Below are 14,366 nucleotides of genomic sequence, written 5' to 3'. Positions count from 1 at the left end.
TTCTTTTTCCTCCTAATAGAAAACCTTGCCCTTCATTCGTTTGATAAGCATCCGTCCGACTGTCCGAATGTATTACGGTTCTAGCCACAGATACATCTCTCCCACCTGAAAAGCATTCTACTACGATCTAGCGATCGAAAGAAACCAACGACTTTTGATCGGTCCCTTATGACCTTCCCCTTGGCTTTGTCACGTAGGCCCGACCGGGCTACTGCGGAGGACGTCTGGTCACGGCAAGAAACACACATCAACGATGCATCGGTAAAGTAATCGAAGCGCATTTGTCACTATTTGCGCTACACTACGAACCGCACGCGCCACTAACGTCGTCTTCCGTAGGTTGATCAGTCCTACAGATCACCACCTCACCGATTGGAACCTGTTTGTCCTGTTGCGATCACCACGCTCACCGTCAGTGGGAAAATGTGTTTCCTGCATTAGATATGCGTGGCGGGCTGGCATGTTAGAAATAAAGGTTCTACAAGAATTGTGCACACGCAGTGCATACTTATGCCGTGGCGCAGTATGCATTTCGATGCAATTCGATTACGCACAACGCACATCGAAGTAGGCGATGCTGTTGTGGATCGTTTGAATTTTGAACGGACAAGTGGAAGCCAACCCGGGTTAGACCTTGACGATCGTGTTGGATGATTAATGTTCCTCTGTCGCTGGGTGCACACCCTTGTTGGGAGTTTGCGCGTCGTCGTCCGGTCAAACGACTAGTGGTCACCAAAGGTCACCAACGGTAGTAGCCGATTTGACCATGGTTTGACCTGCTTAGCTAGTAAGCAGTCACAATAAATCACACCCCAACTGGCGAACATTTGCCACACGCGATTGCTGTAGAAACAATTCCGATTGACAGCGAATCATCACCACTATTAGGGAGAGTTGTCTGTGTGGGAATTCATTTTCCAATACCACGCACAATACCGGGCAGACATATTGTTTTGGCATTTTTCTGTTGCTCTTGTGCACCTTCCTTCCCTTACGCGCAGACATTCCGATTCGGAAACCAGTTCAGTAACGGATTCAAGGTGATCAACGACTCCAGTCCCAGCTGAGGTGAGTGCGCCATGCAAAAAAGCAACGAATTAAAACTGCACCACGATATTCTAGGTCGGCGTGAGCAGTTCAAAAAATAACGGAGTTAAACCAAGTGAGAGTACAGCCGGATGAAAGTATAATATCTCAGCTCAAAAGAGGGCTTCTCAGCCTCAGCGAGGCTGCTCAAGGTAAACCGATGCAGTCAATTATGGTGCATTCCGACTGTTTGCTGCGAGACGTCACAGCTGCATTTGCAGGTGAATGCATTCGTCTGCTTGCTTTGAATGTGTCATTAAGTTGCGTTAAGTGAAGGTGCTCTAAATGTTCCAAAGTTGCAAAAGACATCACAAGAACCTTGACAAAGATAGTAAAAAAAGGCGCGCATCGAATCGCTTCGGCAGTTCAGTTATGATTGATTGTTGGTACTACGCCTTTCCGATGTCTGTCAACAGTCCCTAAAACAACCGATTATATGTAAATATTGTTCCACTTGCCGGTTTCAATTGCAGAGCTCTTCTCAAAGATACATTGTGTGGCGAATGAGCATAGTCTTCATCTCGTACCGATCTTCAATGAAAGCGAAAGTAAACAAAACCCAAAAATGTGTTGAGGCACCGAAACCCCGCTATTGACGATCGCTAGAGGTCTCTAGCGTATCTCTACCAAATATCGCAAGTTCATGCCGGAGGTCCGGTAACCTTGAAAAATCGGCAAATCGGCGCCAAAATTTGGCACAAATGCACACACCGACCGTTTCCGGCAGATCTCGTTTTGCCGGCGCTTTGTTTGTCTGCGTTCCACTTCCTTTTCTTTTGCTTAACGATGGAGCTAATGGACACAGAAACCGGAGTACATCTCTCGGCCATGTCAGTTTGACCCCCTGAGGGGGAGAATTGATAATTAGAATTCGTGCAAATAATGATCGGCAAAATTGATCGCTTATGTCATGCACGTGTTTGTCCATTTATTAAGGCTCCAATCATGGGAGAACTGGTTTCATGGTGGATACACTAGCTCTTTAAGACACTTTTTGTTTGATGGATCGATTGTATCCATTTTCGGGAGGTTCTAATTCAATTAATTTATGTATTAGACGACACCACTAAAAGGCGCCTTACTTGGACACACAAACATTCTCTTCGCAAGAGACCACTTAACAGTTTAAGCAGCTTCAAATGTTTCCACCGTCGGGCTTCATGAAACCTCCCCAAATGTTAAGTAAGAGCTCCATTACCACTAGCCACCGGCTACTTTATCACACTTTACGCCACGATGGACACAAATGATTCTTCAAGATGCCTTCACAGATGTAGGGCTACCTTCTGCCACACACACACACACACACATAAACACACAATGTTGGCCGATTCACATCGATTGATGTCGCAGCATAAATTTTCTCCCGAAACTAACGCTCCGCGCTTACGACAGCTCCGGTCTCCGCTTTTTTTTTGGCTGGCTTTGTCTGTGGCATAGGTGGCCCAAATTGCAAGCCGTTCAAGGTTAAGAAGGGGGCTCCGGTGAAAACTGTGAGCACTATGTGGAGTTTGTTTTTCCTGCCAAATGCGCCTAAGGAGGACGCAAGCGAAACATTTGAATGACACGGCAGCAATGAGAGTTAAATTTGAAGAAAGGTAAACACGGTGCCATATTCATTCATTCGCGCACCACGACACCTCATGCGGGGTGGATAATTTGCATCTCTAGCGTGTGTCTCTGTGTGCCCTCACACCTAGTCACCCTAGGCCTAGGCCAACCAGAGTGGCACCGTTGAGGCGAGATGAGCTATCGGCTTATTGACAACGTTTCATCTGCAAATGAAGCAGGAAAAAAGGTACAACAATACTGACACTGATTGCAATTAACTCCTTCACTATGGATTCACTTTACAGGTTCGGTTATCAACCGAGTGTAGCAAGTTGTTGTAAATGAGCGTTTTTTTTTTTCCTTGCAATACTTCAAATTTTCTGTCCGTAGGTACACCCTTGGTGACATTCGATCGTACTTGAAAGTGATCGTATTATATAATCGAGAATCGGTTCGGATGCAAAAATTAGCACCCAATTAGCACTCTTTTGCTCCCGGCATTGGGGCATACGTTCTATCCAGAATAGCGTGACGTAGCGTAAAAACCAAGATCCCCATCGGTCAACAAGCGACGTATCGATGGTGCAAAAATAGTACTCCTGCTAAGTTCGATTACGTCTGCATCTGCTGATGCAAGCAGATCCTAACGAAAGGATTAGCAAACGACCTCAACACATTTTTTTTCGCAAAGGAACCCATAAATCTTGCCGTTTTACAAAACACTTTAATCCGTTTCTTAACAATTTTACCTCATATCAAACACTTTACCGATTGCTTACTGTTTAGTGCACGATTGAACACTCGCAACCACTGACCAGCAATCGACCTATACATCAGTCTGGGCGTGCAGCGCGCCACCAGTGCCACAGTTGCCCTAACCCTATGTCAAGGCAATGTTCTTTGCCTTTACGCTTGGCAGAGCACATGGCAAAAGGGTGTGTTTTCATGAACGAGGAAACGACTGTTGGCACGCTAACAGACAGCCGTTGCCTACGAAGGGAAAGTGGAAATGAGCCTAAGAACCGTATTCCTTGAAATTATGGGTTAGTATACTTTGCAGGATACATTTAGACGTTTAGACGGTTTACGCTTAACTCGTACCATTTTTGCAATAAATTTCTTCATTTTTATGTTTCCGAAGAAGAAGTTTAACACAATATTATTCACTTTTCTTTCAATTCTTCACTCGCTTAGATCACACACATACACGCACTCTTTTCAATTGACTCTAAAAATGTGACCAATCATTTCACAAACCACACAACATCACAAGCACTGTGAGCAGAACAGGTTCTTCACATTTGCTTTCGAGAACACGATTTTTGTTAACTTTCTTTCCAATTCAGCACACTTTCCCGCAGGAAACGCAACGAAAAAATCTCCCTCCAGAAAATGTTCAACTCTCGGTACAGGCAGATCAGCACCCGATCGGTCAAGACCGTGCCGCAAGAGGTCCTGTTCACGGCGCGCACTGCTATCACTAAATGAAGCTCGCAGATTTCGACGAACAGTAACGCACCGCGGTTCCGCGTGGTTGTTGGCGCATACTCGCGTGCGTCCACGATCGTTGCTACATTTTGCGACTGTTGCGCTGCGATCGTGAACGAGTGTTGGATGAAGACAGGGACAGGGTTGATCAACCAGTGGAGTCTTTTGCTTGTGCTTGACAAATATCCAGCACAACTCGTAGGATCTATAGCTTATATGAGTACAACTTCCACTACATAAAAAATTGCTCGTGAAAAAATATTGAAGTATAATCTAATACTACAAAATATAATTATTGAAAAAGAAGTGTATAAATATCACAGTAACCATAATCTTCAGTGCAATAATTATTATTGCAAAAATGAATCGACAAAAGCAAATGATGATTCGCATAAGACAGATATCGATTCACAACCGACTGCTGAAGATCCTTTTTTAAGTTTATTTCAATCTGTAGTGACATTTTTGATTGCGTCAGCTACAGAACTCGAACTGTTCTATAGTAAAATGATCCTCCAACTTTGATGGACAGATGACTCTTATCTTAAAGAGTTCAAGATCAATGAGATTGCAGTTCTAGGCTGCTTTAAGTTATCTACGTGGCTTAATGGTCTCGGACCGTCTTATCGCTTACCAGACTTCACGTAGTTGGGTAGTTGGTCTACAAAATAGTGAGGAACGATCCATATAAGATTTGACCCTCACTCTCGCCGTATGAAACCCGGCACCGATAACCACCGGACAGCCCCAAAAATAAGTTTTTCCCCCGTTAAAGTTATTTAGAAGCATTCACAATCAATAGTATCACCGAAACATTTCGGGCTAAGTTCCATCTATTTGAGCAACCCTGCGTTAAGCCACTGCGCGGGAAACTACTACATGTTGCGCTACATCCATCCACCCGTTTGGCGCGATATTGCGCCAACGCGATACGCACTCTGCAACAAGATGACCGCTTTGGCGAGTATCCTGGAAGGAAAAGCACACACACACAGCACGCACATACCTTCGTTCGGTTGCCGTTGAACGGTGCTGGGCGTTGGGCCGTGACGGACTGGCGCTTGTTCGTATGCAGCAATAACCATCTCAATTAGCACACCAAGGCTAGCCAGCAAACGGCCTCGCATGATGGTTAATCACGGTTGCTTTTTTTTATCACCACACAAAAGAAGCAAACGTACATCGGGACAGGGTCACCGTTTTCGCGATATGACACGATGACACGATTGATATGAATCACAAGCGTATCACAAAGAAAGAAAATTTGTGCAGAAAAAAATAGACCATCTTGTGCAAAAAAAAGTCTAACTCAATTGTCAACCCACCCATAAACAATTGTTTGTCGGTGAGATAGTTTAGTTATTGCAGCGGTCGCCGTTAAGTGCCCGCTTATTACACGCCAATTTGATCTCTTTGACTCACCATAGTTCGCAAACCTGAAAAACCATCTATTCTGTGCGTTCTAGCGAAAATGGCTTTATTTGTGCACCAATCTCGTCACTAAAAAAAACGGCTTTATGATGATGCTTTCAATAGATCGCGAAGCGATGTTGAGATATTCACCCTCCGGAGTCTGCTAATGCAATTATAACCGACTGACCGGCTGGAGCCTTTCATGGGAAACCGGCAAGCATCGATCATTAGGTTGAAGGTTGCTGTTAGACCGCGGATAAGTCGCCAGAAAAATGATAAGCGGCGGTCGGTCACCGGCGAGCATTCAACGAGCTCGACCGATTTCAGCCACACGTGGTCACTGAGGTTCATTCATTGCGTTACGCGTTACGCAATTGGTGAGGATTTCATGCGATTGGTGGCCCCAAGTTGCGGTTAAATTAACGCACAAAACGTCACGTGTCGGTGCGTTTGTCGTTCAACAAAAATGCGCTTTTCCTTCATAGATAGTACAGGACATATCAGTATGGGTAAAGCTTTAACGTTAATTTCCACAACGGGGTCGTAATATAAATGGATTGAATAAATAACACACCCTGAGGATTGCGTATTACACAACGCAATTCTACTGAATAAAATAATACCGGTAGCGTTGAGCATTCCGATCGATCAGCTGTTGAAAAGGGCGACCGATACAAATACAAATAAAGCCAATTCTTCTTGTCTGATAATAATTCCACACACTCCAAAAAAGGGCACCGGGCACAAACAAACAAAAGGATACAACAAATGGGATGGATGGATGGAAAAATGTTTAAAATTGTGGATCTCATGCACTGATGTGTCCCACTTTACCCGAGCGGTGTGCGTATCGATAATTTGTCATTCGGTGTAAAATTTGGGTCCAAAATTGGACAGTGACCGCGTTTATTTTGCAAGTGCAAATGACATAATTTTTATCGAACTTTTGTTAAAGCGATGATATGCATACGATCACTTGAAGATGATGCATACGATCACAGAATCGAACTAGGTTAAAGAGGGGATTCTGTGCTCAATGCCTGCCACATCTTCACTCTTTACCTTGTAACAGCTTCTTTTAAAAATTCACTATTTACTTTTTTTGTACCAGTCATGCATGGACAATCCCTCAACAGCATGCACCGTATGCAGGCAAAAGACTGCACTCGCAACAACACCTCAAGGATAACTTGATCGGCCGATCTATACAAACCGTTGGTGATGATGCAGTACGGTAAATGGTACCCTTCTCATTGGTCGATCAGTATTCTTGATCGAATGAATCCGCACTGGGTAACTGCACTTGCTGTTTTTCTGTTAAGTTTGTTGTCACGCGATCGTGTCACATGGTGTGTGATCGATGAACAGATGCAGCAGCTCGCAAACGAGCAGTTAATGTGTGCTTTAGTAGTAGTAATCGGAATACTAATCATGAGCTGATTAAAGCACATAAATGAACTTCAAGCTGAAGATCAGGTGGTATTGGTACAGTCGTTAGGGCATGGCTTTAGGACTACTACGATCAAGGTTCAAATCTAGACTGCAGTATGTGCTCTTGAGCTCGGTCTTATCCGGTTTTTGACAGAAAAATGCTCCGAGACAGATCCTATTTGGACCTCCCTAAAATTTTACAGCTGTGCCAGGAACCAAGAAGCATAACAAAGAAGACTTGATAAGCAGCAAACAGGTAGGTGTCATGTGTCGCGCGTGCACTTCAACACGTAGCTCTTCTCCCCTCTCGCTTGGGTAGTACAAACAAGCCCTTTTTTGATCTTGTGCGGACCCCACGCGTCACACCTCGTGGTTTCTCTTCCGCTTTACGACGATCTCTTGTAAATTCCACGGAAGCACCCCACAGCGACCCCCCACCTCTTACACATGTCACAAGATCAACCAACAAGAAAAAAATAACTGTTACCGCCAATCGCTTCGTACGCCGTATTTTGATATCAATGAAGGTGTAAAACACTAGTCGAAAAACCAACCAACACCAACCCGATTAACCCGTTCGCCTTTCTCATATGTGTGTTGTTTCAGTGGCACTTTTTTTGGAGTAAAACCAAAATATGACCTCCATTTTCAATCACTCTACGCCACCCTGGATAACTGGTCCAAAAGCTGGCTGTGTGGTACATACTTCGAGAAAAAAGGGAAAGAAAATAAAGTTTAATTTTAATCACTTTTCCACCGCAATACGTACGTCCGCCACTTTCAAGGACAGTGTACCGTTGTGCATGGAGGCACTTTTAGTTTATGGGGTTTTTTTTTATGAAGACATTTTTATTGAAAACTTTTACTTTTACCCATGTCACCGAAGCGTTCCGCGTTCGGTCACATAGTTTTCGATTTCGTCACTTATTTCGCTTTTATTTCACATGTGGGCGAAAGCGATCGAAGTATCGGTCATAGCCGATAGGAGTCCAAGGAACCCATCCAGCTCGCTGATATCGATTGACGTCACTTACACACACACACACACACGAAAGCAAAAAAAATCGGGATTAAAATCGGGACGATCGAAGTGGAGTGTGTTTCGATGCCAAACTTAATTATGTCAAGGCTGTATCTGATTTTCGGACACGCCGGTAAGCCTGCCGGAGTCATCGGCCCGCCGTTCAAGAGGACCGGTATTCCGATGCGATCATCAGAAAAAAAAGGAGAGTCCGTATCGCAAAGGCAGCAGCAGCGTGGTTTTGGATACTGTAGCAAAAATAGACGCAACAAAATCGCTCATTTTGCGAAAGATTACCCCAAAAGTGAATGCAAAACTGGCCACCTAATCTTCTGCGATATTCCTGACAGTGCTCATAAACCAATAAAGCGCCCAAATTTCGTCATCGTACGCTTAATGATCTCGATTTTAGTGGGGACTTTTGATCGGTTGCACAGCAAGCAGGATCTATAAATTTCAATCGCCTGAAGACCTTTGTTTCTTTTCACCGGTTGATTGAGGCAAAGAACCTGCACATTAATATTCGTGTCGCGCTCCTGTAGCTATAAAGAGTTCAACGCGAATTCCAGGTGCTGATCGCGAAAAAAGCAGTCTCAAAGTTTATTGACATTTGGAACATTTGTGTGCTCATAGCATCGATAAAAATGTCACGTACTAAGCGTGAGCCTTTCTTCTAATGCTGTGCAAGAACTCACTATTGGCCCAATGCAAGAATTCAAAATGGTAGTGAGATTTTGAAGCTGTTTAGTAAGTGAGAACACGAGCACGGTTGCACTAAACGCTCATTACCGTCGTGGCGTAACCGATCGCCCATTCCCCGCGCCAAACAAGCACTGCAAGATGACCGGAGAGGGTCACCGAAACCGAAAGTGGACAAACCGGATCCCCTGATCTTGGAGCGTAAATCGGATACCGGATCGTCGACATTCTCCGTACGGTACACGGTGTGGCACCGAACCTTCTAATCGCCATCGACGAAACCTATTCTAGCTCCGGTAATCGTCGATGTCCGAGTGTGTGTTGGTGACGCTATCTAGCTGAGAACTTGCTCGAAGTAGGTCACAACATTAAGTATGGTTACGTCCAGCGAACACGCATCGCAATCGCCTTTACACCGATTAGGGGCCCGCGTTAGCCTAGCGTTCCACACTCTAGCAATCTGGTCTCGGAAGTCTCGCTGGATCGCGGCTGTCACACGGTCCGTTGCAGCTGTCCGCTTTGTACAAATAAACTGTTTAGCGAGGAACATCGCATCCACCTGAACTTCACCTTCGCCAACGGCCAGTGTGTATGCAAAACATGGCCAGTTTGCGAAGAAGCGGAGATCTTTAATCGCGATCGTGTGTAACTGATCGGTGTCGATTTGTACAATTTGATGCGCATCGTGGGCCGCATTGATACGCGCAAAATGTGCGTCAAGTACCTGTTGGACATGGTTGCTCACCCGCCCTTCTATAGCTATTTATGCCGCGCTCGATGAAGAACTTCAACTCCAACAGACAGACGAACACACACATGGTGGCGCGCGCGCACAACGATCTGTCACGATCGCGAGGACGCCTGAATCGTTGATCGGCTGTTTTGGCTGTTTCTATCTAACTCTGCTTCCCCTACTATTTCTTATGGTCGATGGGCTTAACAACACTCGTTGGGTCAGTGTTTAGATGACTTTGGGGTAGGCACACGTTTTCCCACCCGAGACGTCTCAGCGGACTTCAACGCTGGATAGGCTGCATTGGACGTAAGGGTAGTTTTGGATTAGTTGCATTTCGTTTCTCGCCACATACGGTGGTTTGTCTAGGTGAAGTGGATCTTGGTCCTCGTACCGTTTGACGTGCGCAACGACAAAGCAGACGTACATGAGCGCGGTGCATGCGTGCAGTGCTGTGTGCAGTGCTTAGAACCTACGAGGACACTCATCATCTCTTCAGGCTACACACGTAGAACGTAAGTGCTTTCAAGGTGCAAAGTGTGCATCATTGTGCATCATTGGTTCATGTGAAGCAGTGTGTAACACATTAGTTTTAATTATTATTATTATCTACAATTTGAAAAAAAAATTGTTTAAAGTGGTTCAACCTTCTTCAACTACGATCACCCCTGTAGTCTGCAAGGTCATACATTAAGTTAAACGGTTAGAAGAGAACTATAATTTTAACTCAAAGCTACTAAACAGTCCAAGTTGATGGATGCCTAATTCCACACTAAATGATCGGTCCCATAATTAACCAAAAGATCAACCCGCATCATTCGAAACAGATTAGATTCTTGACAGAAGTGATTTGCGTGATGTAAGGACACAACGAGCTTGACATTTCGTCTGGAGTTACGGTATGGAGTGGAATAAGAAGGTTACTAATCTCGTTTTGCTTTGTTCTGAACACCAAACAAAAAAGCGGACAAAACACGAAAACATCAAATTAGATGTCAGGCAGCAAGAATTGATCCGGTATCGCAAAAACGCGGACGTGATCTTCAATTTACCACACCTCACAATATCCTGCTATAAAAGCCAAAGAGTCTAACATGCAATTGAAATGGTTTGTATTGATTTTTTTTTCTCTCCTTAATTCTTGACGGATACCATTGATTGTTTCCTTATTACCTTCTTGCGCAATTGCCACCACGTCTGGTGGAACATTCCAACTAATCTAGCCGACGAATCGATCATTCATATTTTTGACGTCCAATGCACGGCTTTTTCTCACAAATGAGTAGCGCGAGCATGCACACCAAGTGTTCAACAAAACCTTGCACACCAATTGCTGTGTGCTCCGTGGAAAAAAAAGAACCTGCATAATCGATCTGCCGATCGAGGTGGACCAGTGTTATGAGCTTCAAATTTCGCATCAGAAGCAACAACAAAAAAAATGGTTGCAAATCTCATCTCCGATTTCTTGCGATCTTCAACCATTAAGATATCAATTCGTTCTTTCATATGTCCCCTCCACAGATGGCACGGCCAACAACGACTGTCGGCACGCGATGGCTTTATCCACTGCTAATGGTGTTTTTGCTCACGATCGATACCGCCGTGCACGGTCAGCAATCGATCATCCTCGAAAGTCTGTTCGATGAGCTGAGCTTGCTGATGCGCACGGGCCCGAACGCATCCGTCCCGATACGGGAGGCGAAGCAAATTCGAAAGGAGTACGATTTTGTGGTGATTGGCGCAGGTTCGGGCGGATCCGTCATGGCCAACCGTTTGAGTGAAGTCCCCGAGTGGAGTGTACTGCTGCTGGAGGTCGGCAAAGAGGAGAACATCGTGTCGAACGTCCCATTGACGGCGGGTTTGACCACCGCTACAGGTACGAGGTTCTTGATGGAACCTCTGCGACACACACTTTAACTTTTGTTGTATAATTATAGGTTACAGCTGGGGATACCGATCGGATCCGATGCGTAATGCATGCAAGGGTCTTGAACAGGGTGTCTGCTACTGGCCGAAAGGGCGTGGGTTAGGTGGAACGAGTTTGATCAACTTCTTGCTGTACGGACGCGGACATCGGCGTGACTACGACGAGTGGGAACAAGCGGGGAACTACGGATGGGGATATCGGAACGTTCGGAAGTACTTCGAGAAGGCGGAGAAAATCAAAGGAAAGTATGACAACCCGCATGGTTATCTGCACATAGAGGAGAGTTCGTTCGAAACACCGATGTTGAGACGGTACATCGAGGCTGGGAAAAGATTTGGCTACCGAAACATTAATCCCAACGATCCGGTTCAGCTTGGCTTCTACAAGGCACAGGCCACGATGGTGAATGGTGAGCGTTGTAGTGCGGCACGTGCATACTTGAAGCCGGTCTCCCATCGACCAAACCTGGACATCTCGACACACTCGTGGGCTACGCGGATTTTGATCGATCCGGACACAAAGGCCGCCTATGGAGTAGAATTTACCAAAAACAAGCGTGTCTACACTGTGCGCGTACGGAAGGAGGTAATACTAGCGGCTGGTGCGATTGCCTCACCTCAGCTACTGATGCTGTCCGGTGTGGGTCCTCGGGAACATCTGCAACAGCTAGACATCCCAGTAATTAAGGACCTACGTGTGGGTTACAACCTGCAAGATCATCAAACACTCTCGGGATTGGTATTCACCATTAATCAACCCGTAAGCATCCGAGAGCAAGATATGCGTCGTCCGGTGAACTTCCTCAACTATCTTCTGGCTCGCCGGGGTCCATTCACCGTTCCCGGTGGTGCGGAAGGAATTGCATTCGTGAAGACTAACAACTCTCGATCGCCGGATGATTATCCTGATGTGGAACTAGTACTCGGTACGGGTGCAGTCAACAACGATGAGTCCGGAGCGCTTCGCTACACATTCGGCATGACGCGCGAATTCTACGAACGATCGTTTGGTCCAGCCCGTGGACAGCACGCGTTTGGCATTGCACCCGTACTAATGCGTCCAAAGAGTCGTGGTCGAGTGTGGTTAAAGAGCCGCAATCCTTACCGATGGCCACACATGGAAGGGAACTTTTTCGACCATCCCGACGATCTGGCCACTATGGTGGAGGGCATCAAGATGGCGGTACGTATCGGTGAGTCGGAAAGTTTTGCCTCGTACGGTGCTCAACTACTCACCACACCGTTCTATGGCTGTGGGGGTCATCGTTTCCGGTCGGACGATTATTGGCGCTGTTGTTTGCGGGAGGTTGGCGCTAGCATTCAGCATCAGTCGGGTACGTGCAAGATGGGTCCGGCTAGTGATCCGGATGCGGTAGTCGATCCCGAGCTGCGTGTACACGGTGTGAGTGGGTTGCGTGTAGTGGATGCTTCAATCTTCCCGGTCATACCGTCGGCTCACACGAATGGTGTTGTTATAATGGTCGGTGAAAAGGCAGCCGATATGGTGAAGGACTATTGGCACAATCAAATTCAGTAATGCAATACAGAGAGACAAATAGTGAGAGGAGAAAGAGAAGCTGTGCGTTTTCAGGACGAAATATCCAACTAGTCATACTGGGTTATAGATTATTTTGCTAGTGTTAAGATGTACAAAGTTAGCAATACGGCCTGGCCGTCCCTTATGAATAAAAAAAAAAAAAAAAAAAAAGATGTACAAAGTTATACCAAATAATGTTTAAATAAAAGTTTTTTTATACGCAAATAATTATGGTTATTTTTGCCTTCAAAGATTCCAAAATAATTGTAGTTCAATACACCTGTTAATATTTGTTTGAAAAGAATTTAAAATTGTTAAATCTGGTAGATTAGGGAGTGGAACAAGTGAAGTCACGAGTCACGACAAGGGTTAAACGAAAAAGCTCTCCGCGGAACCTTACAACAGTCGCACATTCAAAGAGATCTGGCGGTTTTTTTCCTCTCCTTTACCGGTCTTTCACTCAAAAAACTTTTATCAATTGTTTTTATTTTGTGATTTTTTTTTTAAATACTGAATAAATACTTACCTTACCTGTTGTAATCCTTATTCGATTATCTTCTTTCTCACTTTAAAACACAAATATTCACCATTTTTCACTTTCCATTTTTACACTCTCCCAAAGCCTGATTGTTAAGTGGAGAATGAAAAACTGCGGTTTTCATCTATTTCACTTTTTCTTGCTTAATATACATAATTAAATATAAATACCACTTGGAGTTTACGTAGCTTATGCATCTTACGTCCCACCTCTGTTCTCATGTTATTCCTTTCCGGAAACGAGTACGATACTTTCGCGTGATTTCTAGTCCGTAGATTGAATTTCATTCACCAGCGGTTCGGAACTAGGGGGCTTACGTACACACAGATTATTGTTGTGATCACCTGGCTGTTTGCTTACTTTTTAATCGTTAATAAATATGTGATTGAGATTTTTCTACCCATTAAAATTGTGTACACTACCGCACGCACAACGCATTCCCTCGCGAATGGAATAAACCCGTGTTAGAGCAGAATGTTATTTGCTTGATGTGATTTTCTTTGTCCGTAGAGTAAAGTCATAGGAAAGCTTAATGTGTGTGTCTTCCTTCTGGGCTTAAACGACATTCTTCTCATCATAGGTTACGAGAGGCATGCTCCTTCTGATGGACAACCACGTTGTAACTTGGATAGTAAGTCCTCATCACTACTTGGGGAACCGGTCCCGGATGGGATTTGAATCAGGATTCTGCCATGCAAAAACCGGGGCCGTTAGCAAAACATAAAGTCTATCTCATGTTCAAAAGCACATATTATTGTACCTTAATTGTCCGCTGTTTGTTTCCGTTTACTAAAAACAATAATATTAATTTAAATTAATTTCTGTTTTAAAAGAACTACAAATTGAAGTGGCAGCTTTAAAAAAAACACAAACTGTGCGCAAATTCTAACAAACTTTACAGCTAATGGAAAATGAAAACACAACGAATAATCACACCAAAATT

General features: G+C 44.7%; 3 protein-coding genes across 3 annotated transcripts in view; all 3 read left to right on the top strand.

The window, feature by feature from the left end:
* The window catches only part of LOC126559214 (UPF0687 protein C20orf27 homolog), a 462,937-nt gene that overhangs the window by 137,749 nt on the left and 310,822 nt on the right, over positions 1-14,366 (top strand). The gene's annotated exons all lie outside the window — the stretch shown is intronic.
* Positions 1-14,366, top strand: part of LOC126558950 (dihydropteridine reductase) — a 374,118-nt gene that overhangs the window by 129,722 nt on the left and 230,030 nt on the right. The gene's annotated exons all lie outside the window — the stretch shown is intronic.
* On the top strand, positions 10,944-12,893 carry LOC126557418 (glucose dehydrogenase [FAD, quinone]-like). The gene is made up of 2 exons (XM_050213193.1): positions 10,944-11,298; positions 11,360-12,893. The coding sequence occupies exons 1-2, from the start codon at positions 10,944-10,946 to the stop codon at positions 12,883-12,885; spliced, it is 1,881 nt and encodes a 626-aa protein (XP_050069150.1). The 3' UTR covers positions 12,886-12,893.

Source organism: Anopheles maculipalpis, chromosome 2RL (assembly GCF_943734695.1).
Source record: "Anopheles maculipalpis chromosome 2RL, idAnoMacuDA_375_x, whole genome shotgun sequence".
Classification (NCBI taxonomy): Eukaryota; Metazoa; Arthropoda; class Insecta; order Diptera; family Culicidae; genus Anopheles; species Anopheles maculipalpis.
Note: the sequence above shows the minus strand (reverse complement) of the source record. Positions and strands in the feature narration are given on the sequence as shown.